At 34.6% G+C, this 27,945-nt stretch overlaps 1 protein-coding gene across 2 annotated transcripts; it reads right to left on the reverse strand.

Moving 5' to 3' along the window:
• Positions 1 to 14,218: 14,218 nt before the first annotated feature.
• Positions 14,219 to 21,725, reverse strand: LOC149799473 (uncharacterized). 2 transcript variants are annotated; one of them, XM_089958841.1, is made up of 6 exons: positions 21,477 to 21,725; positions 20,294 to 20,481; positions 18,635 to 19,913; positions 18,261 to 18,291; positions 17,720 to 17,833; positions 14,219 to 16,952 (listed from the first exon to the last, which is right to left on the reverse strand). In XM_089958841.1, the coding sequence occupies exons 3-6, from the start codon at positions 19,601 to 19,603 to the stop codon at positions 16,501 to 16,503; spliced, it is 1,566 nt and encodes a 521-aa protein (XP_089814967.1). In that variant the 5' UTR covers positions 19,604 to 19,913; positions 20,294 to 20,481; positions 21,477 to 21,725; the 3' UTR covers positions 14,219 to 16,500. The 2 variants fall into 2 exon arrangements, with proteins under 2 accessions (XP_089814967.1, XP_089814968.1); XM_089958842.1 differs by having other exon boundaries at positions 21,473 to 21,725.
• Positions 21,726 to 27,945: the final 6,220 nt, after the last annotated feature.

A 27,945-nucleotide genomic window follows, 5' to 3' on the forward strand; every position in this document is an offset into this window, starting at 1 on the left:
TTACAGCTTGAAAGGTAGCTCTTTTGGTGACAGGGTAGACTGTTATATCCGTATACACAGCAGACGAATATAGATTTTTTACACCATGAAATGATGTTATCGTGGACAGCTGTGAGTTATTAGATTCGTTTACAAAGTAAGGACAAGGCCATTGAATTCGCAATTTTAGTCTGTTCAGATTTAAAATGTATGGACAAAATCAATCACCCCTAAAATCCATTTTTTATAATTTCAAGCAATATCTATCTATCTGTGACATGAAAGACTCTTCATAAGCAAGAGACCATCAATAGGCTTACATTGCATGACAATTTATATTTTAAATTAGTGATGTATTTAAAAATCGTTTTATAATGGTTACTTTTATGACATTCAATGTATCAACTTCAGGCCTGAACTGTTATTATAATGATACATGGATGAAGCTAAATTAAAAACGTATAATTCAGATAAGATCGTTTTATAAACTATAATTCAGAAAGATGAGTTTCCTCCAAATTTGAAAGCATTTCAATGACTATTTGTAATTAAATTAATTCTTAGCATTCCTTAACTTTCGGTTTTCATGTTACATATACATCAATTCTTACATGTTGCATTACGTTAAAATCCTATCTCTTATAATATTTCCTTCCTTTGTGTCGGAGGTTTTGTTTAACTACTTTTGCTACCAATGGTTGCTAAAGTTAAGAAACAGATTACCACTCTCTGAATATGTGATTACAGGCAAGTAATTATTCTTTGAGCTGCTTTCAAATATGGCGGCTACGAAACCAGGCCATATATGGTGTTGTATTGTATACAGTATTTAAAAGGAATGGAGGTCTATCTTTTCCTGTAAAAGAAGTTCTATAGAAAATATGGAAAATATAAACAATAAGAAATAAATGATAACGTTGTGTTTCCATAACAACCTACGTATAGGTAAAAAGAATGTATGTTTGTCTCTTTGTATCATATTGCAGAAATATACAAAGTCGTATAATAGCTGTCAAGCATTGCCATCCTGTTTTCTCGCCAGATGTATCACCCTGAATGGGTATTAGTTCATAATTTTATTTAATGCGTTGTCTATTTTATAAGACTTAGACCCTTTACTTATAATGTATGGTCAATAAGGTTGGTAAAGAACAGATGTCCCGGAAAAGCTTAATGATATGTCACGTATTTTCTCAGCAGTGATACTGATAACAGTTGTCCAGTTGTCTGTTTGTCGTATAGTTTGCAGGAAGATTCAAAATAACATTTTGTTGGCAACGTATAATATTTTGAGAAGTAAATTTTGAGTTACGGTTACAGGCAACTAATTTTTATATAGCCACTGAACCAATCTATGTGCGACGACCTATTAAGAGAGAAGGTTGCTGATTGGTTGAGAAAAATTACTGGACAATATTTATGCATAATTTAATTTAGGTAAAACATGGGCTGGTTCTGATATTGTTTCATACTGCAACATGAAGAAAAAGTTGACGTTGCAAACGGATGTACTGATTGGACGTGAGCACATACTGTTTTTGTAGGTTCTACAACGACTAAGATTAACTTAAAATGGTATTTCATTACCACTAAATAGTTGTGTTAACGACCATTATTTCCAAAAGTGAATAATGTAGTTTAAAGAAGAAGAAAAAAATTGTCTTTATGATCAGTAAATAACGTAATGTTTAATATTGTGTACTTAGCGGTAAAACCAGTTCTATTCAGTTTAGACTTCTATCTAACTATGCAGCATACCACGTTACAAATAACAGAAAATCACGATAAACCGGGGATGAGATAATGCATATAGCAGATGGAACGGGAAGCTATTGGAGGAGACCTGCTTTCATATTGTATGTTCATTCGTTAATTCTCTCTCTCTCTCTCTCTCTCTCTCTCTCTCTCTCTCAGTATCAACCTGATGACCAGACCATACACACATACAGCTATGAATGCAGTGACGTTACGAGTTGTGTAGTCAAAAGATACCCAACAAGAAACTCCAAAGCATAGCAAATATATTCCAATCAGTATTTTTTCTTCAATATGTACAATATTATTCCACAATATCGCTCATATTGTCACAGACTGAATCTGTTTCATATTATTTCAGTAACAGCCATCGTCAATATACACCGTGCACTGTAGATGGTGCAATTGTTATTGCAAAACATTCGACATATAGATATCGCAGATATCTGGAGATTTTAACGATCATGACTCCCACATCTATGCTTGAAAACGGTGAGCCCATTGATGTGGATACAAACTGATTGCAAACCCAGTTAAACGATTATCAAAATTCAATGAAACGTCCCTTACCGATTTACACTGTGAGATTATGATTACCACATTATTCACATTTGAATGCACAATTAAATGATAGATGAACTCAACAATCATTTTGTTTAAGATGTTACGCATTGCAGGCACTCGTATCGTATTCAGCTGAAGAGTTATGCTTTCCCAGTACAAATAATGTTCACAGTATCAATCCACGCTAGAGGCGTGCTGATGGTTTATATATATATATATATATATATATATATATATATATATATATATATATATATATATATATATATATATATATATATATATATATATATATATATATATATATATATATATATATATATATATATATATATATATATATATTTATATATACATATATATAGAGAGAGAGATACATACACACACAGATATATATATATATATATATATATATATATATATATATATATATAGAGAGAGAGAGAGAGAGAGAGAGAGAGAGAGAGAGAGAGAGGAGATAGAGATAGATAGATAGACATGGTTCGCTTAGGGTGTAATGCTTATCATTTATTGAGCAATATCAACTTATTTTGAACATTTTTTATACTAATGATTTAATATTGTTATTTATTCATAATGTACATCGCAATTACAAAGAATGAATAACATTGATGCATCAACATTTTCTAAAAGCAAATACATGTATATAGTAAAAGGACATTTTACATATCTTGGATAGACAACGGAGAATATTTTACTCTCAAATTGATAGCACTTTATACTGTCGTTCGTTGCTTTGCCAGGCGAAATATCACAGTGCTCACATGTCACTCGTGAAATAGTTCCAGATATCTACATTAAAAGATGTAAATGAACTCCACGTTTTACCAGAATATAACTTATTTAAATTTCAGCTATTTTCTAAGCAATATGTATCTAAATGAAGAATGATAGAATGGTATACTGATAATTTAAAAATGTGGACTTTTGTAAAATGTGACACAGAATCTGCTGTCTCTCTCTGCCTGTCTGTCTGTCTGTCTCTGTCTCTGTCTGTCTGTCTGTCTGTCTGTCTCTCTCTCTCTCTCTCTCTCTCTCTCTCTATATATATATATATATATATATATATATATATATATATATATATATATATATATATATATATATATAATTTCACAGCTCTTTAGCACGTAATATTGTGTGATTATTCCTTTTACACCGTGATATAAAAAAATATCCCCACACCAGCGTTTACGTTTTATTACGAAGAGAAATCATTACGAAGAAACGCATACATTATACTGTTTTTTGTTAATCTCCTAAGCCAGTCAGAATTCAGAATAATGTTTATAAAAATACAAAATTTGTTTATTTTCAGTTGAATGGAGAGCATTCCCTTGAAACTGTTTCTGCCACAGTAGCTCAAGAAAACAATTTGTGTATGTCGAGACTAGAATAAATAAGATCCTATTACCATATTTATCTTAATGACAAAGATGCGTGAATTTCTTGAGTATGACAGGATTTTACCTAATTCAGATGAAAGATACATTGTTATTTACATTTTCACTGACATTAGGAATAGATCAATACAAATAAAAGCACATAGATTGTGCAGAAATTACTTTGCTTTGAAATGAGATTACATTTTCACTTTGCTTATATTTGTGAGATTTAGCGTCAATGTGAAAAATGGCACAAAACAGGTACTTACAGCAAAAGAGTTTGTTAATAACGTGAAAATGTTCATTTGACTTATATTACATTAATTGTACCTTAAATTCCTTTGAAAGTGTTATATTCGTGATGACCAGAATAACAGTTTAATCTAGGAGTCCATGTGGTTTTTCATGGCTTATGAACATTGATTACATTTGAAGAAACATTGATATATGTTGTTAATAGGAATAAATAAAAATAGATTATAGGTACATCATTCATTGTAGTATTGTACATAACCTAAAACTGATATCATGGGAAATTAAACGTTTCAATGTTATGTTCTCGGTGAGCATGACAGCGCAACAGTTGATTAGTCTACATTGACTTATTTCGATACGTATGTAGATAACAAGACATATCTACCAGCATATATTTGGCTGGTCCTTAATTAATTCATTATATCATTCTAATAGTCATCGTGACTAATTGAAATTGCCCCAATGATATAAGCTAAAGAAAAACTTTTGATTCATACGACTGTTGTTATATTTAAGTACAAATATTGACAAAAAATGGGGTAGCAATGACTTGCAATAATATAAAACAAATAAATCAAGCGGGATGAAGTCAGATATTTAAAACAATCAAGCCAGTCATGGAAGAAGAGTTCCTAATTGACCTCTTTTAGTTTCGCATCAAGACACGTCCGCAAGTGTATCTCATTGACTTGAATGTGGAAGGTGCCAAATAGTGGGACGTTCTTCGTCAACTGTATTCGAAAACAAAACCCCTATCAGCCGAGCTGATAGCAGTATCGTAGTTTTATCTCATTAATCATTAGCAATCCTACCACCCCGCTTCTAAATTGATACAATTGCTCATGATTAACAGCACTTCGGTATGTGTTGTCCAAATGAAATCTGTTTGCACCTATAGTAGTGTAGAGATTCGAGTTACTGATTTGTACTACTGTTGATGAAATATAAAAGCAAACCTAATCAGCAAGACATTTTTAAAAATTGCATCAAGCTATAAGCACAAATTCCTGTATTGAATCTTTGTAGTAATCGTACTGACAAAGATACTCACCACACACGTTAAATTGTAAACATGTACATAACTAAGTGACATGTATTCTTATGAACTCCTTTAAAACATAGATGATCCATTTCGATCTTCGTTTGTTTCTTTCCTTTAGGTTGTGTTGCTTTCTTCTGTGTTTTTGTTTTTGTTTTTTATTCTAGAAATTCAAACCTGGTTTGAACAAAATTGTGGAATGGATCCACTAACACGCTGTATATGCTCTAACGTTATGTTATAGAAAAATAAAAGAAATGAATGAATTGTTCAGTCTCGTACAAAAAACACAGTCAATTTGGTTGTGTACTTATGTGTGCAAGATGTTTAGTGAATCGCTGGCATAATACAGCCGAATAATATCGAGTTGAATATTTCGGTCCAATAATCCATTGAATAATGCTTGAACTCCAACAACATTGAATGAAATTATCTTTTCAAATAATTTAGCTATTCGTTTATTTCCTCTCGAAATATGATGGGTGATTTATGATTGGTGTCAGTCATGCATCTTTGTATTTGTTTTATATATCTCAAAATAGAATTGTGCACGTTTTTACAGTGATCCTAGGGGTTACGGGATCGATACTCGTGCCGGCAATCATTAGGTTACGGGACCGATACTCGTCTCGGCAATCCTAGAGTTACGGGATCGATACCCGTCCGGGTAATCCTAGGGTTACGGGATCTATACCCGTCCCGGCAATCCTAGGATTACGGAATCGATACTCGTCCCGCGGCAAAACAGTTGATGTACACTTGCTTCCCATTTTCTCGTCATAATGGAGCCAATACTGCGTTAGAAGTTCTGTCTAAATGAATGCTGATGCATTTAGCATACTTATATCAACTGGGAATCATCGAAATAGTGTATATATCGTTAAATAAATCAATATCTTACACAATTAATTGTTTTCAATTAGTAATCAATAACAACGACAGAGTTGTATGCAACCATTAAAATGAAATTTGTTGGCATGGCAAGACCTGTGCAGTAAGGTACCCTTGTACCCTGTTCATATGTCCAAAAATAAATATATGTGCAGCATGATCAGGGTTTATGCTTGAAAAGAAGATTGGAAATGTATCTGTTCATCTCATTTATATATCTGAATTCTTTGAAACGAATTCTGATTAACTAATAAATCTATATTCAGTACCTGAGTTTAGAGAAGTCGAATAGAGAATTATTGTAAAGGCTTCAAATGGATATACATCAAGGCCAGTTTAACAGAAACAAAAACTGCAAATCATTTGCTGTTATAAAATTAAAATCAAACAGTAATCAGTATTGAACTCGATTCATTCACCTGTAGATTATGAAGTGCAAGAAAGACATTAAATGACTGAAATCTTCAGTATCGATCCACCTATACCTTGTAACGGTAAAGGCGTAGAAATATATTATTATCGTTATATAAAAGAAACATTTTTAGTAGAATTTGTTATAAAAGTAAAACAAGCAAACAACGGTAATAAAAGGATAAAATAATCAAACAAATTTAAAATTATGATAAGTGGGAAAGGAAAACAAAAAAATCAAAAACACAAAACGAAAACCCAAACGGAAAGAAAAATAACAACAGTGTTATGTGTATAAAATTCAGTAAGTGACAAGCAATATTATCAGCAGAAGGGACACATCATCAAAACAAATGTAAGTTATCAGTGTAACTCAATGGTGAAGGAACACATGACATAATTTGCATACACTTTTCATTTTTGATCAGGAATGTGATCTTTTGATGCTGATCAAATATTAGGGAAATAAATGAAATCACACATATGAAGCAATTTCACCATCGTATGTCAATTGTCTGACAATATTGAAGTTTAAATTTGAACCTATCACATCAAGATTTAAATAAAGTTAAAAACTATACATCTTCTGCGAGGTACCTTGTTTTGCTTTGGAAATGGGAGTGAAAATGAAGCAAAATTCCATACAGCGCTAACAACTTTGTTCATGGTTGTAAAGCAGATTATTGATCGATATGCTTTTATGTAGAATGTACCAGAATTGCTTGTCATGGAGAATGTTACCATACGTCAAGGAAGATCCTGATAATGTTGCATGCAGAAACGTCTCTGAACAGGAACAGGAACAAAATGACATAAACAACAATAGTTGCTTCCCATAAAAACGGTTATTGAGCCTTTTTACCGCTGCTATCGAGGTATTTTCCTAAACTTTTTCTTTATTCTCTTGTAATAAATTCAACTTTAGCAATCATTGATAATCGTAGACTGGTAAAATTCCTTCATATTTTCGTTTTCCTTTCTAGCACCAAAATCATTATCCAAAAATGTGAAAATGTCCGATGTTATTTTACAAGCTACATAAATTATCGTTAGCAACTTATTTCACCTACGTATTTAATTTCATTTACTTGCTTTCCGCAAAGTAAACGAAATAATTGTAAACAGCGTACGCATATATAGACCAAAACATTCAATATGACAAAGACATCCACGGACTTGTTACCATAACGATATTGAGAATAATAATATGAAACGCTGTGTGTGCAACGACTAAGCGTGGTATACGCGCAAATTACGAGTATATAGACACTTTGATGAATGCTCGAGAAAGGTACGTTTTGCCGACTTTTCCGTTTGTTCTCTTATTATGCACCAATAACTCACGTACATAACTATTTAAAAGCTGATCCGGCATGTAAATATTATTTTAACAGTTTCTTGGACGTTTAGTTGTCATTTGCGAATAAGACATTGAACTCAGTGCAGCAATTTAATATATTCACTGAAGCATACACATTGACTTTGCATAATGTTAGAAAAAATGTACATATATGTCAGAGAAACTGTGCATAATGTTGGAGAAACTGTACATAATGTCAGAGAAACTGTACATAGTGTCAGAGAAATTGTACATAATATTATAGAAAATGTACATAACGTCAGAGAAACTGTACATCCATGTAAGAGAAACTGTACATATATATTAGAGAAACCGAGTGAGCAAAATGTAAAGATGCCTTGACGAGTAAAAATGGAAACAATACTATTAATCAAGACAATTATTTCGTGCTTTCTTTTCTAAACTGGCTGCTGCTAATTCAGATTTTTTAGCAAGTTTACAAGTGCATAAATTTACTTGGAGTTCGTAAGTGATGAAGGCTTAATGGGTTATTCAACATAAAGTTTCTGATCACAGTTTGGTCTTTGTCCAGTCCCCTTAGATACAGTCAAGCTGCAAAAAGTCAATTTAGTGTCAGAAAATGCTTATATCACACGAAATACCGGTAATCGGTTTTACTGTTGGTACACGGTACACGCTGTTATAAAAGACAGTCAAACTCCCAAGTCTTCTGATTCCGGAATTTCACGTCAGGATTTCGATTGTTTTACACATAGAGGGCGTTTGACCGGGTTCTTCTTGCCATGTACACTTGTATGTAGATGAAAATGGCAGTCCAAAAAGGACGTGCTATTCGATTTAATAAATCATTGTTTCAAGCCCGAATACCCGTATCCAATAAACCAAATCTAAAAAAGAGGATTCTCTGACATCCTATTAAAAAAAAACGAAGGTTTCTGACGAGTTAGGCTTTGGTATTAGAACATAAATTGATTTTCAACCACATGCGCTTAAGGACTGGATTCGCAAATTATTGCAATTGAAATGTTTATAAATTGTGTCATATTTCACTTCCATATATCTTTTACTCATTGAAATTAACCACATCAAGTAACGACATATAACGCATTGGGGATACACTGATTGTACATAATCTCCGCGCTGGATTACGTGTTCGTTTGACTTCTGCTTGCGTGGATCTTAGAAGCGATGGTCGTATTACCGGCACAATTTTGCATGCATATCATTGCGAATTATGGGTGATTGATATAAAGTGGTTTATATACTTGTCTGCTTCTCACGTTGTCCTCTTTTTTTATGCATGTTGGCATTTAGGTTGAAATTTCAAACGGTTAGAGTGTCCAATAGAAGAACGTACCAGAGGTATAATGGATATTATTTAGTATGCATTATATGTTTGAGAGTTAACAAATGAAGTAACATTTACAGAAAAGGACGGAAAGGGGAAAATATTCATTAAATTCAATTTTAAGGAGTGATCTCCTCATGCACAAGTGCCCTGTTTTCAACTAGCACACTAAATGGAACCTGACCGCACCGGAAGCGCACGCGCAGAGCATTGCAATTTCGACGCAGAACCGCAGTTGAAGATCACAGGGAAGAAATGTCATCTGAAAGGCTGTATGAATCATTAAATGTCGCAAAGGTTAGAACTGAAACCTATTGATCTCAAGGTGTTTGCAAAAAAGTCGGCATGGCTTTTGTAGATAACGCATATGAGATATAATCGTGTGCAGTTCAGATCTTTTCAGACTTGACATAATCGTTCCTAAATAATCAAGAACCACGTTTCTCTCTGTGGGGGTTATTAAACAATCTAAACAGTTCGTAATATAAATACTGGCAAGGTTCTGAAATTTGGAAAGAGTTTATAATGAGAAAAAGCGTAAATGGAAGGTATACCAGAAATGTAAATAGATCCATATATTAGAGACGTGAGACAAATTTGTAAATGAAAGTAATTAGCGCCTTAGGACTCCAGCATGACTATATAAAAGATAATGTGTTCATGTGGAATTATTGTTTGATAATCGTACATTTAAAATATGGAGTTCTTAAAGGAAATGTGAACTTTTGCAATTCTTTGCGTGGACGTTTTGTTTTTGGAGAAACAAACCGAATAGAACCGAGAGAGTGTACCTGTGATAAAATTTAAATAAATAAGATGATTAAAAGTATATTTTTAAGTCGCAATCTAAATTAAATAATAAATAAGACCCTGAGACAAAACAACTATATTACGAAGCCCCTTCATGGAACAAAGTTGTAATATTTATTTTATTTAAATCTCTCCAACTTACCAGGACAAGGATGCGTTTAGTTAAGGCAGTAAATAATGTCGATACTTTGAGAATAGAAGTACATGTGCTAAGAGGTTTAGGAAACAAGCAGCAAATTAAAAACTTTCATCATATATTTGAGATAAAACACTTTACACAAAACAGCTGGAAGAGGATTAGTGAAGAAATTAAATGTGGAACTTACAAAAAGCATCTGATTGGGAACCGAACGTTGAGCTAATTCGTGACAGAATACAAATGGAAAAAAATACCCTTATTGGTTCCGTCGAGATTTTTTTTTAATTAGGACTATCAATACACCATTGCATGAAACGAAGTTAGAAAGCTGTATAATATAAATACATTCTCCCGACATTGAACACAAAGAAGATATCGCAACATTAATTAGGTTAAATTAAAGAAAGAAAGGTTCTATGTGGACCATGAAAATGCTAGTTGTATTCCATGCATAAAGGAAGGCAAGCACTTATTTCATTTTCTTATGGTCCTCCTTAGATACCACACTTATAGCGTATCTTTTAAACAACCAGTGATGTCATGCAATTCAAGTGTAATTTATGATTGCCGTTATACTGCATTTATATATCCTGAAAACTTCGTGAAGTACAAGTCTAGATCAATCCAAAATATAATTGGTCAAATGATTACATGTGCAATAAAATCCATTATCACCAATGATTCTGATTTATTAAGCATTCAACTTTTCCATAGTATAAATGAAGGTTAGGAATATCGGTTGCATTTGTTGGTCCTTCTCTTTATTCTTTCGTTCGTCCTCGGATCTTATGGTACATGCTTTGTAATCAGCTCCCCAAATGTTTTTCAGTGAATTACGTCACAATGCTGCAAAATTGTTACAGACTTAATGGACATGCGCAATGAGCATTACGAATGTGTTAAACTGTAAAATAAATGCCATGTTTTAAACTTTATCATTGTTTCTGTGATATATCTCTGAAGAAACCATTGCCTTTGTAACCAACAACTCCTACAATTTTGTATGCATGATCCTGAACGTTTGCACAATTTGCTTACATACGGGGCTTGTGCATGGTGCATTCTGAAGGTGCTAAATAATAAGACAACGAATATGGTCTGAAACTATGTCATAAAAAGAGCGAAAACGAACAGGTTTTATAACATTCAACACATACGTTATCTCTTTAGAATACAAGGTGAAAATCTTAAAGGAACTTGCAGTTAAGCGAATTAAATTCCATATAATGCAAACCGTTTTATCACTAGTCCTAATGAATAAAGGTTCTAATTAAATTCCAGTGATATTCTAAACTAAGATCAAATGCTGAAGGTGTTAATCGCCTTTAGTCTTGAATGTGCTAAGGTACCAATGACATCAAGTGTTATTGTGTGCCAACATTCTTTTGACGAATCGAAGTAATATAAACCAATATATAATTGTTTCAGTTCTATATAATCGCGAATTAATGTCTCTAACCAAGAATATTATTGAGCAAGTTCTAATTATATAGAATAATTATTTGAAAACAAAATAACGGGCACAACAATAAGACTGATTCTGTTTCACGATCTTATAGGAACAAGTACTTTCTTGATAAACAAGATTATAAAGCCCTCTACTTGACCTCAGATCACAATTAACACTTTCGATAAAAATAATTAATTAATGTAAATGTCCATTCTATGAGGTTCTTTTACTACATTATGATAGAGAATGTGGTAAACATCTTGTAGGCTAGGCATTTTCATGGCGGATGTCATATACCCATGACCCAGGCCCAAACTAATATGTTTACATAATGATCCTAATATTTAACTCACGTTCATAGAATAAATATTATGTATGGAACATGCAAAATGGTCTCTGAGGTTAGTAAATCGATTCTCGGCAAAATTACATTGGTTTGCACTTGTAAGTTTTTATTTGGTTAAGGCAAACATATGGGGTTACGTATTCAATTACCACCACTACTTGTGGTAGTCTGATTTCTTCACCATCTTTTTAGTACTACCATTTAAAGCAGGTCTTTCGAGACTTCATCTTGCATTTGTACTCTGTCTCTCTGTCTGTCTCTCTCTCTCCGTCTCTCTCTCTCTCTCTCTCTCTTCGATAGGGATAGATAGAGGAGATAATACAATGAAAAATTAGATCCATTGAGCGACAACTGACATTGGCGGACCAACCAACAGACAGAGGCAGGTGTAGCATGGTTTGGGACTGACTATAAGTCTTTTTAATTTCTATTTCTTAATTTCTCTGTTGGTCGATTAGGATGTCATTTTGACCATCATAGATCGGGGGTGTCGGATCATGATCTTGATGCGTTGATGCGATATAGAAGCAGCTGAAGCAATATAACTGAAAGGTGCCGCATGTTATGTACCAACCGTGCTATTGAAGATGTATACAATTGTATTTTAGTATGCTATGTGTACACTAGCTTGTGTGTAAACCTAATTAAATAGTACTTTTGGAATAAACCATCCATGCACAAGTACATCAAATTGTTCATTTCAAGATATAAAACGATCTAGTCAAAGTATCAATTGAGTTTTCTGGTATGGATCGATGTCAAGATTTTGAAGTTGAAGAAATATGTAAGATACAATTGTTTCACTATCACAGACATGATAAGATAAAAAAAATCTAATTTCTTCTATTTTTGTACCTTGGCGTGATGCATGTATAATTCATACGACGCTGAAATGACTCTTTTTTCAATTTCTTGCAGGGCCGACAAGAAGGGGGGGGGGGACTGGGGATGTATTCTCGGGGCCTGTGCTAATAAGGGGGCGCGTGTCGAACAACACTTTTTAATTGTTTAATTTGAATTTTAAAAACTAGGAGAAGACCGGGTGTTTCTTTCCCCAGGGCCCCTGATCGCTCTCTACCACCCTGATTTCGAGTCTACATTGTGGTCCTTCTTTAAATTTGTAACTTACTTAAATGTAAAAACACTGTAATATAATTATTTCTAAACCGTTGTAAAACAGATCACTCTCACAAGCCTCGGATCTGGGAGGTCGTGTGTTCGAATCCCTCTGATTCATATCAAAGACTTATAAAAATGGTACTAGCAGCTGCCTCGCTTGTCGCTCTGCATTAAGAGGTTAGTGTTAGGATTGATCGGCCTGTTGTCAAGATAATGTGATTGGGCGGGACACATGCCACATGTCTGCGGCATGATGCCTTAGTGCTAGACATCACTATGAACTGCCACAATACAGACATTGTAACGATGTGACTGCAAAATTGTTAAAGCTACTTTAAAAATCTATATCACAGACTCGTACGTTCCGTTTATCGTCTTGTTTAATGCAGTGGTAAATTTCTGAAAGGAGCACCTGATAAAAAATAGTTTGTTTAGTGAAAATTTTTATTTAAATATTTTCTTCTCAGATTGCCTTAAAGTATAAATATATTATATTGAACGCAAATAATAAATGGTGTATTTGCCTTGCTCCCGGTAAATGACAATGTTTATTTGCCACTCAACGTGATTGGCAGAAATATTTGCGTGATCACACATTTCCATTTACTATATCGGGGATTCCCGGATCTCGTCCAAATGTTTATCTTTTTTTTTTTCTGGGTATGAGGTAAGATAGACTGGATTGTTTGCGTGTGCAAACACATTATAGGGCTAGAGAACATACTTTTCAACCTTATGACTTAGCGCTTATAAATTACTCTATTTGCCAGCTGAGCTACGTACTTGGATAGATGAGAGCAAAATGTGTCGGTAATAAGGAAGTGATGTGTGTGTGTGTGTGTGTATATATATATATATATATATATATATATATATATATATATATATATATATATTCAAAGACAATTACAAAACATAGACAAGAACAACAAATTGAATACAACTGTTTTCCAGTATCAGCAACAAGCTGAAGTAAACTAACTGAAACATATAGAGTTAAAAGGTTTAATCCCTGTATAAACAGCCATGTAAAGGTTCGCAGACATAACCGTTGCTCTGTTTGCTCTGTTTGCTTTGTTTAAGTTTTGTATTTACCTTTGCAAAAGACTCATTAAACAGTGGAAAGCGCTCAGGCTAGTTCGATACTAGTTACGCACCGCTCGTGGTCAGTTTATTGCGATTGCTGTGTTGGGGGTTTATCGCCATATCTCAGCCCAAGATGGGCTGCTCTGCATGGAGTCTGGTGATCTGTCGGAGGAAGAACCCGAGAAAATCCATGTAAGAACCACCTACCCACTGAAGCTACTGGTGGCTACCCGTTAGTAAGTACGTTAATGGCTGAACCATGGGGCATTAGTGTCTAGTAGGAAAAAAGATCGAAGAACTTGTCATTGGAAACGTCTTTAATGGCAGGTAATTGAGATCATAGGCAAATATTGAAATTGATTATACAACACAAATCTTATCTGAGACCCTTACACTGAAATTTGAATTCAATCTTTTCATCTACAATTTATTGATAGTGTGATTGAGTCCATCATTAACATTATATACAGTTTAAATAGACACCACATTTCAGGGCCTGGTATCAACGTTACAAACCCGCATCCCCATCCCTAAAAATGTATTCACATTAATGAAACAACATATTAGCAATGAAGCGAAGTATAACGTAACAAAACCACAAGCAAAGCAAAATGTAAAACAAAGGTTTGAAATTCAATATATGAAAACCATTTGGACCCATATATTTCTTCATCCTCAAGAAACCTTAGCACTGAACATAATATATCACACTACATGTATAGACTGACCGATTCAACGTTATATTGAAGCGAGAACATTAAATCAACAGCGCATTTTCAAGAGAAATTCAGCAAATTCGCAATATAGCATGAAATGTTAATTCCCACAGAGGATGCAGTTGGTTGCCAACCAGAAATAAGTTCTACATCTTCCACTTAAATCACAGTCTAACAATTACAATTAAGTCATTTGAATCACGTAAACCCTGCTTCAAATTCCGCAGTTACATACAGTGTTTAAGTTAGATATTTTCGCCCTTGTAGCTAAAATACTACACTAAATTGAGACGAAATATGTCACACGTTTCCACACCATCAAATATGTATCGTTCGTGGCACTGCCAAAACTACAATTTTATATCATAAACTTGTAATGTAATATATTATGAACCAGGACTATATTATAGAATGTACTAGTACTGTAATATATTAGTATGAACTAGTACTCTATTTACAGTATGTACTAGTACTGTATTACAGTATGTACTAGTTTTGTATTATAATAGGAACTAGCACTGTATTACAGTTGGAACTCGTACTTTATTATAGTATGAACTAGTACTGTGTTATAGACAGGCAATCCACCTATTTTCCATCAACGAATGGTCTGACACCTCTTTTAATCCGGACAAAATTACGATAGGGCACTTGAAATTCCCAACACCGCTAAATTAGTTTACTGGGCGCGCAATCTGATTGTTAACACTGCAGTTGTGGGCGGTAATACTTGTATTTTGTGCAAGTCGTAGCTTATTCTACTTACATTGAACCCTAGCTATGGCTTCTAAGGAAGATGCAAGTGTCAGTGGTGGTGTCAAGCGTAAACACCAGTCAATATCGATACAAGATAAAGAAGAGCTGTTGAAAAAACTGGACCGTGGTGTTTCCGTGCAAAAGCTGTGTGACGCATATGGTATTGGTTCATTTACTGTTTACAATGTAAAGAAGCAGAGAAACAAAATATTGAAATTATATTCAGATACTGATTGCAAGAAGCGCATGAACATTATACAAAACTATGAAAGATGGTAAGAGTACTGAGTATGACCAAGTGATGGTGGAATGGTTTTGACAATGTTGGAGTGATGGAATGGATTTGTAGGGCAGGATGGAAATGGACCAGGCTCAGTTGTTTCATAAAGAACTTAAAGTAGAACATGATTATGATTATAGTGAATGATGGCTTCAAAGGTTCAAGAAGCGTCATAGGATTGCCATGCATAAAGTGTGTCGAGAAAAACAGTCTGCCGGCCACAAAGGAGCTGCCGAGTATGTGGACAAATTTCAATTGATCAGCACCTCAGTCCTGAGCAGGTGTATAATGCATATGAAACTGCATTATATTGCCGATGCGTGACCTCGGTTGGTCCGGCAAAACTGTTAATCCATCAAGGCTTTGGAACCAAAGATGCCGGATAAGTGGTGGTTTACCTAAATAACCCAACCAGAAGGAAGCTAAATAAAAAATAGTGAAACCAAGCATTTACCCATGACTATAATGTACGTAAATAAGTAGCATTGTGTCGCGAGTATCATCTTGTAAAAGAAGGAATTAACCAAGTTTACGCATTTTCTGAACAAAACAAAATTCTAAGCCTCTACTCAAAAAATATTAGCATACTGATTTACATGCTACAACAATCAGTTACATATCCTCTGACGAAATACGTTATAAACCAACTCTAGTCAGTGTTATCCGTTTATATTTCTCATCAAATGTGAAAAAGTTACGTTTACTTTCTGAGCTTGAGTTATTATTATATGTATGCTGGCCTCTGTTAATAGTCTATTAAAGTACATTAATTGCAATGGAATTTTTGCATGACCTTGACCGTATACTTGAGCAAAGTAGTACGTTGAATTTACACCTTATATAATCCCAAGTAATGAGACTCGCTTTCCTGATGTATAAAGGAATCCCCCGATATGCCGAGATATACGTTTTCGTTCTCCTTTAGGTAAAACAGCCGTCCAAAATAAATATTTTGCTGGGCCCCATTCTCGGATGAATAATGCTTCTGATTTATTGCAGAAATGGAGCAAGGACCCTGATCTCCATCAATCCCGTTTGGACATATGTAAAGAGCTACTTTCAGCGGCGCACGAGGTATACCAAGCGCTGTTGTGTTCATATTATCAGAGCCAGAGGTATTAATATTACTTCCTTTGTGTTGAATCATGGCGTATATAAAGTACATGCCAGGCGCCTTAACTCTGACAGAGGCCCCATTCTTATTCAGTTCACCCCAAAGTCCTTGATGATCCCTTGCAACACTGCGCTGCCAACCAACAAAATGAGTTGATTCAATGGGTTCTGCAAAATATGTGAGATACTGAACTGTTACATATTTTAATCTAAAGAAAACGTATCATGTTTAATTTTACCATATTCCTAAATTGTGTATGTCTGCGTTGTGAAATATACCAATTGCTCAGACAATTTAAAAGAAAGAAAAATTAATTAGTGTCAAAGAGACCCTAGTGGCAGAAAGATGATGCCAGAAATGTATCGTAAGAGAAATCAACACATGTCCAGTTTTCAAAAGTATATGGGATGAATTCAATTATGCAATTGAACTCAATTCATTCAACGTGTTATATCCTACCAACAAATGGCTGAAACAACGTTAATTATAATTAACTTTTAAAAGGTAAGCGCAATCAGGTAAAGAAAACAATACTACTAGCAAATTTAAAGAAGGGAGTCAAACATAAACAAGTGCTGAATTCGCGACTATTGTTTGAAACCTACAACTGGGGAAAACACATATAAGAAGAGAGTAAACAGAAAATAACTCCTTTGGTTGCTAATTGATTATGCGGAAACCGTAACAAAGGCTACGTTTTCTTCTTCTTACACAACGACAATGACGACAGAGAAAACACTAACATTAAAAATCAAACTTTGTCTCAAGTTTACAATTCGTCACTATCAATGATATGCTGCGGAGGAAAACAAAAAGAGCAAAATCTTGGGATATATTTTGCATCATGGCACATGCGTATGGGATTTGTATGTGTGTGTGTGTGTGTGTGTGTGTGAGAGAGAGAGAGAGAGAGAGAGAGAGAGAGGATACATACTTCTGACAAAGATCTCGGCAGCAGTAATAAGACCGTTTCCTCGACTTTTTAAATGAACAGCCGGCGTGATTACACCCTCACTGGTCCCCGAAGGGCAAGAGATACAAACACTGCCTGTGTTTAGTAAAAAGTAAATAACAAAACAGTAATGAAACCAATACTACGTACTATAATAACGTATCATCTGACTTGACGTATAATCAGTTTTTTTTACAGGTAAAACACCACAACATTTATATTGTATGTCAATACAGCAATCTATATTGCGATCACGTATTGTTGTAGGTAAAGGAAACTGATATCATACTTTGTATGCAGTAAGACTACAAAATGTTTAAATTGCTTTACACAGAATAGGTCAGTCAACGCATGCTTTTGAACTTATGCCTTTAAGGAAGATTTATTATCAAGATATTTCTCAAAATCTTCTTTGTCAATCAATCAATGATACCACACTGGGATCGAAGCTTTTTGTAGTGGTATGTGCATTCAGATCGAGATTACAGAGAGAGAAAGAGAGAGAGAGAGAGGACAGACAAACCTTTTGCTCTTTCTATTGCTTCCTCAGATATCTGCAAAAAGATATTATATGCTGGCCAGGTATTCTACTAAGTGTTAACAAATAGTCGGCAATATGTTTTGGAAATTAAACGTTTGAATGTCAGTTTCTCATTTTCTCAATGTAAGTAAAATATTCTTAATTTTGTTCATATAGACTATATTTTATTGCATCAATCATAGTGAAAATGGGTCAGACCACACTTTATACCAGTTGAGTTACGTTTCTCCTCCACAATATCAGATACATGCACAAAAAAAATATTATGCCGATGCAGACAACATTGAACTCCGTGAATAGTCTAAAGTGATTTGTGTGCCTAGAACCTGCAGTTATGAGAGAGAGAGAGAGAGCACCTGATTTAGGATGGTCATTAATTTTCCTGGATCATGAAAACAGCATCTCCCATTATCATCTCCAATGGATTTTATGGTATTTTGCGTCTTTATAAAAGTGGGAATGTTTTTCATGAGGGATTCACACTTAACACAGGAAAGTTCGTGTTTCTGTTGATCGCTAGGTTCGTGTTTCTGTTGATCGCTAGTGCTTGTTGACTGTGCTGTCGGATTTGATTCTTTGCTGGCTTGAATGTATAACACAGTGAATGTGGGAACAACTATCAGTGATATCAGAAGAAAAATATTGAAGACACACAAGACAAACACAACTCTTTTCAATACTTTGACCGAAGAACACAGTTTTTGGCACTGGCTATGGTCAAATTTGCAAACACATGGATGAGCAGAGTCCTTAAAATTCCCCTGAAGGCCTGCATACAACGCTTCAAGTTCGCTGTCACTTGGATGCTCGTTTATAGTCCCCCTTGAAAATGTGGACTGCCTCCGAAGCAATGGTTGCTTACAACTTTCTTCGCTAAAACTGTTATGACAGCATCCTTTTGAGTTATTCAACGGTGGATTAAACACGTGTTTTGGCATAGTTTCTTGGCCTATCTCCTCGGTGGAAATGCCGTTGTATGCATGATCTGCACTATTATTAGTTTGGGGTCTCAAACTTGTATTGTTATTAAAAGCATTATCAATGCAACTATCTCTAGTCTCGGAGTCATTGCAAAGATCATCCGCAATGTCTTCGTTTTCTAAACAAAAGCTTACACTTCTGCCATATGACCGTTTGCTCACGCTCATGTTAGAATTGGTCTCAAAGGACAAACCTGTCGTTGCCGTTTCTTGTGACATACATGATACTTCTGTATCATGTGACTGTGTGCTATATTGTCGCTTTCTTTTTGTTTCACTTCTGGCAGAACAGCTGTCTTGCTTTCCATTGTACGGCTCTTTTCTGTTGTTTTGCTTCGAACCCATTGTGAATGAAAAAATAATAGTATCTTAACTGATGTAAGCTTTTGTACCAACTCTTAATCAATTCCCTAAAAGAATCGAGGTTTTGGTCAGTTTTCACTCGATCTTAAAACGAAAAGAACATTCAGGTATACGATGCAAAGCTCTTTTCTTTGTCTTGGTGGTTCTTGTGGACGTATTCCACAAGGCAGAGCAGACACACCTTCTGATGAACTTCATTCATTAAGGATATTAAATGCATTTCGTTTTCATTGTTGTATAATCATTATATATTATGTTGTTTTCAATGTTATTGCTTATGCAGATGGTTCACCTGTAAATGTAAAGCACATAATACAATCATCTTTTTTTGCGAATCAAATATTTGGTGTATGAACCAGGATTGAAATTTGTAAAAAGAGGTGAAACAGAAGGAAGACTGTACATAAAAATAAACTGCTAGTAAGAGAACAGAAGTAAACAAACCATGCTTTACAAATATTCAAAGAAGAATAGCAACGGTTGCTTTCACTTTCGATTCTTTATTCTACGAATATAACAGCATAGTAAGTTAACAAGCATGAGGCATTCCTAAAAGGTCTGTATTTTAATCAAAGCTCTGTTATTCCAAAACTGTCATATATTGTCATATGCAGAAAGAATACCATCTTTTGCGATAATGAGATTATCCGTATACAATAGTATATTAAATACCTATATAAGCGAGCCTGACAGGGAAATGGTACCGGTACTCAAAGGTTCCGGTTCGTGTCCCAGACATGAATCCAGATGGGTGCGAGTTCGAATCCTGCCATCGAACCAACCGGGTTCGTCTACCGTGTAGTTTCCATGGGGATGGCACTTTACTCCAATTGTCTCAGCAGTATCTTCATTATGCTGTGCTGTAAAAGACGAAACGAAACCAATATTTAATACATGTATTTTCAGATCGAGTATAAGGAAATGGACATTTAGCGCAAGTAATTTATGATTACAACATCGATTTAATTAAGATAAGCAGATAGACAGGTAGGTCAGTAGGTAGATTGTTCACCAGCTAGTCAAATGAGTCCTTTGCTGTCTAAATTGTACATGCAACACCAACGTACTAAACCTATGACAGCAGATAAATATGTCCTCGTGTGATGTCTGATTAAAATGATAGATGCGAAATTCTCATTTGTCCAACCCTTTATTATGCTGTATAAACAACGGCAATAATAATAATAATAATAATAATAATAATAATAATTATTATTATTATTATTATTATTATTATTATTATTCATCTTTGTCTTACTTAAAACTAATGTTGTCTTTTTATAACTGAGCGTGACCTTCGAATCCTTAGCTATACCGGTTCTGAAAAAAAGTTTTGAAATTATTAAATTGTACCAGAGGGAACAGAAGCTAAAGCCATGGTAATGTCTTGTCACGGGAATTAAAATCATTAAACAATGCAAATTGCTCACCCTATTAATCCTTGCGTTTTGACCATCTAACATTTTATATTTAACTTTTATCAGAGGATTACACAGGAGAGCATTCACAGTCAAAATTTGTACATATTTTTCTGACATATACGCGTGATTTTAGACCCAGATATGTAATATTAACAAACACAGATTATCTTAATGTATGTTCTTAAAACAGATATTCTTTATATAGTGTCCCTTGTTGATATATCATATGTTCAAATTGACAGCTTCGCTTTTGTATAACTATCTAACTACCTCGCACTTACAAGAACACTTTCTTTATGCCTCTCTTTTATTTATCATTCTGGGACGTCAGCATTTGGAACCACCACCCCACCCTCAGCGAACTAACGATGAATAAATACTAACCCATCTCAACCCCACACCCCGAGTCATTGCGTTTCATAATACGTACTCACCAGTAGCGCAACAAACTCCTCCAATGCGGTATGTTTACACATTAACCATAGTCGACTGTGCGGTTATACTGAACACATCCAACTGCACAGGTAAGCTTACCCAGTAAGTTACTGTAAAACATAATATTTTAGGGCCATTGCATTTTAGCAAATGGACATATATTCGAGAATTACAAATGTATCAAGTACATAATTGGTTGTCTTGGTTGTACGGCAGGCATATTAGTTCGTAATATATTTAGGGTTTCATCCTCATCGCTAATTAACAAAATTTTTATGTTAGATAACACGTTACGGTCTACAGCAATTTTTATCTCGCAATACGACAGGTGCTCGACCTTAATAGGTAATGTAAATATTATGAAAATACCTGGTATAGGTAACTTGAGTTTACTGGTAAGGCGGTGCAAATACATACCCCATAGGGATTACAAAAGTATATTGAGCATATACGGGCTAATATATTGATTCTGAGAAATTTGAATTGGCATCGAAGATCTCACATGTAGAACAGAAAATAGAATTATGTTGCTTAAAATTGAAATTTGTTATATCATAAAGAATATCGTGCAAAGAAGGATCAGTCACCTATTTTAAATCACAGTTAATGCCAGATTTCTGGGTAATATAATGCGTTTATATAATGCGTTGATTGACAAAAATATATATCACCCAATGATGCCTCCCATGACGTTCGAAAAGTAAACCTAAGAAGTATGATATCGTATTTACCGCAAAACGAATTCATTTTCATATAATTTATAATTTTGGCGTGAACATATACATCAATAGCTGTATTTTAATTTACCACCGTGTATGCAATCTCAATAATAGATAGCCACAGCTGTATTTTAATTTACCGTGTATGCAATCTCAATAATAGACAGCCACAGCTGTATTTTAATTTACCACCGTGCATGCAATCTCAATAATAGATAGCCACAGCTGTATTTTAATTTACCGTGTATGCAATCTCAATAATAGACAGCCACAGCTGTATTTTAATTTACCACCGTGCATGCAATCTCAATAATAGATAGCCACAGCTGTATTTTAATTTACCGTGTATGCAATCTCAATAATAGACAGCCACAGCTGTATTTTAATTTACCACCGTGCATGCAATCTCAATACCATGTATGCAGTCTCAATACCGTATATGCAATCTCAATACCGTGTATGCAATCTCAATACCGTGTATGCAATCTCAATACCGTATATGCAATCTCAATACCGTATATGCAATCTCAATATCATGTATGCAATCTCAATACCGTGTATGCAATCTCAATACCGTATATGCAATCTCAATACCATGTATGCAATCTCAATACCATGTATGCAATCTCAATACCGTGTATGCAATCTCAATACCGTGTATGCAATCTCAATACCGTGTATGCAGTCTCAATAGTCAGTGAACCGGACAATTGATGATGAAAGACAACAAATAGGAGCTCCTCTGAAAAACATATATTTAAACATATTCATTTCACCTAACAACGGAGGTTTTGATTTGTTACCTCTTACATGTCGGTTATGGACAAGCTTGAATCTTCATGTACATATAGGCTTTGAAAACTAACTGTATCGTAGACTTAGGTCACTTACGGGCCCAATTATTTCGGATAAGTAGTAAGAACAGTCACAGCCCCTAGCCAACACAATCAGCTAGTAATAATACCATTTATTGTGATTGTATTGAAACAAAGGTAAACAAATGTACTATTCTAGAACAATTATGTCTATGATTTATAATTCATCTTACCACTGAAGTATCCTGGTCTCATATATTAACGGAAACTGTCATAATGGATAAGCTATCCGGAGAGTTTAATTTTTTGCTATTATAAATTTACTCCAACTTAAACTTGTTAAACAAAAAATGATATGGAAAGTGTGTGTGTGTTTTATATTTTTAACATAGCTTTAAACTTTTTCATTCATATCGACTTACGGAAATGGACTCGGTGATGTTGTTACGGGTCTGTTTAGAAGGATAGCCACAAAAGCAATACCAATTGTACAACAATTAGGGATGAAGGCTATTGAGGCTGCTCGTGATAAAAGCAATGGCGCTGTTAGTAATCATGCCGGTAAAGCGTTCTCGACAATCAAGGATAGACCAGCACGGTTAATTAGACGAAAAAATCACAACCAGTAAAATTACCTAGCACTGAAGTTGTGCCTGCAAATGTCAGTAGAATAATAAACAAAGCTGTAAATCAAAACCTGTCAGAATTGGCTGGTGAAGCAGGAACAAATATAACGGCAATTTTAATAGCAGGAAGTGGTCTTCGTGTTAAATAATAACAATTATAATAAAATGTTCAAACGTGTATCTGATCAAGCGTTCAGTATGGACGCACCAATTCTCAAAGATGAATCTGTACGCGATTATCAGTTTTATTTTTTGTGACGCACGACAACCAAATCAGCGTGGAAGAATCGAATTACAAGTTCAAGATACAAGTAGGTATTTCATACCCGCCGAAGCATTTATTTAAGTAGAAGAGGAAAGTATTAAAACAGACGATACTGAATATAACGCCGCTGACAGAATAAGTTTTGTTAATAACGTAATTATAGCGTTGTTCGACAATGCTACATGCATGAATGATGGAAGAAATATTGAAACGATTCAAAAAAGCGTCGACGCTGCTACAACAATAATAGATCTAGCAAGATATTGTGATGAGTATACAAGATCAGCTGGCCCGTCAATGATGTTTGCTAAAGACAATACTGAATTTCATACAGTATATTATGGGATAATCAAGAAACGTTGCCAACTCCGGTGATGTTGACTCACAACTTGTGATGATTAATGCGCGCTTCAACGTAGGTTTTACAACACTTCGATCCATGTTAAAAGGTAATAGAAGATTTTCTTGCTCGATTCCACTCTCTCACATCTTTGGATTTTGTAGAAACGTTAGAAAGGTTATTTTCGGGGCTAAGCATACATTTGTACTTGTAAGAAAGGCTACTGACGATGATGCTATCTGGCGAGTTCCAGGCGATGCTGGTAAAGCATTACTAACAAAACTTTCATTGTGGATACCGGTAATGGCTCCAAAGTTTACCGAATAACAAACATTACTCTTTTTTATGGATTCAGGCTGTAACTACATATAGCGTTCAGATAAATGTTAATGGGTTTCTTTCCATGACAAATAGCATCACAACAAGAAGTTTCTGCGCCAAGGCATATTTTTTAAAATTGTTTTTCAAAATAATTAACGAGTAAATTCGCAGGATGAAAGTCCTATGATATTTGACAAATTTGGAGTTTCTGAAGTTTCACTGAGGATAAATGGATATCAAGAACCATCTGAAGATATATTGTTAAATTTTGAATTAAATCGTGTAGCACGTGCATATCATAGTTTAATGACTTTTATGGAACGTGATCAAAATATAGATACTGGTTTACAAATATCACAGTTAGATTTTAGAACTTTATATCCCATTTATTACTTTTCAATGGAACATCTTGATTTATCTAGACAATCTGTTGTTGATATTCATTTTCGATCTCGTGTAAATAGAGACGCTGGAGATGTTCCTAATTATAGAGCAATTGCAGTTATTCTTTCAGATAAATCAATGCTACTTGAAGGTGCTGGTGGACGAATGCGAGTTTTTGACGCACCAGTAGAAGACATGTAATTAAATCGCTCATGATATTATAATAAAGTCGTATAGTCACGTTAATGTCACTCTGACTCCCAGACAGGTGAAAAAATTACAAGCAAACTTTGAAGTAAATGCGGAATAAAAATATCACTAAAAAAGGATCAAATTTATGGTGGTGGTCCAAACAAATTATCATTAACCAAGACTTAACTCAGACATTTTAATAAGGCTTTAGAATCAAAAACGGAGTTCAACTTCATCTTTCTCCGAGCGCTATTAAAGAGTTAGTTAAAATTAGTGGAATATTTCCACTTCTTGCAGCTATACCAGGTTTAATATTCGCTGCAACCCCAGCCATTGCAAAAACAGCTGTACTTGGTGTTTTAAGCAGTACTGACGGCAAGGTTGGTAGCATGCTCATTGATAAAATAATAGAAAAGGATATAAAAAAGGAAGGGGTCTAAGATTACCAGGAACCCCTCAACGGTACGGGAAAGGTCTGAGACTTCCAGGAAAACTTAGCTAATTCTGCTTATGTCGAGTTTTGATTTACTCAACGCTCCTAAAATATTAAAATCAAAAATGTTAGAGATGGTTGTATGCGTGACCAATTACCAAAAACAACCAAACAATTTTGAAACAGGTATTATAAATCTTAATAGTAATTTTGGCCCAGGAACACATTGGGTTGCATACGCAATTGATCCACGTAGTTCTATTCATTTTGATTCAGACGAGATTCCTCTGCATATCAATTTTTAAAATACACCAGAAACATTCCAATTTGGATTCAACATTACCAACACAAACATAAACTGAGCCGCCAATATGTGGTCGTGAAGTAATTAATGTGCTCAATGCCATATCAATATCAGCATTACCACCTCATAAAGTCGTGCACGATTATACATGTTACCGCGTCGTTTTAAACAGATCTTAAAGCATAATGGTTGATATTTACGGAAGATCTCCTCTTAGTGGTAACACTAAGGGCAAGAAAAAGAGATGACATTGATTTGTCGAATAACGCAACTAAAGACGAGCTTGCCGATATTATGAACCTCTCTGGAGTTGACCGAGATGAGGTCGTCATTTTGCAGGATAAATGCGGTTTTCATAAGACTAGTAACATTAATTGGAATGATATAGTTCGTAAAGTTCTTGGTGCTACTACGGATAACATTCCGGTATTTACTAATGACGGTAAAATCAGAGACTCAAATATACAAAACGCAACTATTAAAAAGGAAAAGGTGTTGCTAATAGTGTAAAATCAACTGGTGATATAATGACGGGCGAACTCAGTATGAACGGAAATAAAATAGCTGTTTTATGAGATACAACAAATGATGAAGATGCCACAAGAAAAAATATGTAGAAGTTGGCTATAATACAGTAGATACTAAATTATCCATGCTACGAGCCGAGTATGACGTTCACGTCAATATGTTTTTAAATACTCGTAGAAATTTTCAAAAACTTAATAAAAAATCGCCGATGATTTCTTTGGCAGCCAGTTGACTGCTGACGTAAAACTCGGCGATATTAAAACGGCTATATCAGGAATTGGAACGATTAGAAAAAAGCTAAAAGATGTTATAAGTGGGATCCCTGATATCGTTAAAAAATTGAACTGATTAAAATCTCCCACAAACAGTTTGTCAACATAGTATGCACAGTGGCCTGACCAAGCATAATGGTCACCAGTCAATTAAACCATTAAACATTGCGCTGAGGTCACTGGTATATACAGACTTTCAATACTTGGTGTTGTAACATTTATAATATCTACCAAGATTTCACGGCGTTATCGACTGACTGGATCTCCTGGATCTATGTTAGTGATGTTAGATCAAAACAACGGGGTAACATTTCCTGTGGAACCTGAGGGAAACATTAGTAGCTACATTCCCTCCTTATTATTATACAATGAGTATTCCGATCAACATTCAACGCGATGTTGCAGCGCAACATTGTATATATAATCAAGCACGTGAATGACAAACAAAATTAAAAGATATCTTTGAGGGTATATAGTAAAAGTAAAGAAATATCGTAGACGTGCAGTTATTATTGATATAATTGTTTATTCAGTGACTGCTGCTATTGTTGGAACCGGCGTATTGCTATCAACATATTTTGCACAATCAACTCCGGGAGAGTGCAAACGATCACCAACCACGTGGTGATATGGTGGAAAGGGTGTGTTTGTTTCTGTTCAAGTTCGAGTTTGGGTTTCTCGACCCCTATATTATATAGAAAAATTGCGAAATATCGCAACCATCGACAGTTGTCAGCCACGGGTCTCGGTCGCCAAACCTCGAGTATCAGAGTTCTTTGCTTTAGCAATGAGCTACGGAGACATATTACAGATATAGTTTTCAGAAATTATTATAAAGATTGGTGCATACAGTACTCAGTAAAATTACAGTGTAGAGTTATTTTCTATTTCCAAAACAGTACCATAAAAGTTGTGTATATATATATATATATATATATATATATATATATATATATATATATATATATATATATATATTCTGCCTTGACAAAATCAGGTTTAAAACATATATGTTTCTGCATAACTGATCTATGATATTGCTCAGTACCGCGTGTTTTTCTGCCTTGATATCGTTTGTAAGTTAGAAGCCATAAATTATCCTTCTACTACGTTGAAATATTATACAATTATGTTACTTCACTGATATGAATTATGACATAGATGATCAATTAATAATTACCATGACAAAATGAATTACGATCTACGGACAAACATATGCTATGTAATTATCTTTCTTGGTACAGAATTATCTCTCTTGGGAGTAGTAAC

The sequence above is a fragment of the Sinohyriopsis cumingii genome, chromosome 5 (assembly GCF_028554795.1).
Source record: "Sinohyriopsis cumingii isolate HCF-2022 chromosome 5, ASM2855479v2, whole genome shotgun sequence".
In the NCBI taxonomy this organism is placed as follows: domain Eukaryota; kingdom Metazoa; phylum Mollusca; class Bivalvia; order Unionida; family Unionidae; genus Sinohyriopsis; species Sinohyriopsis cumingii.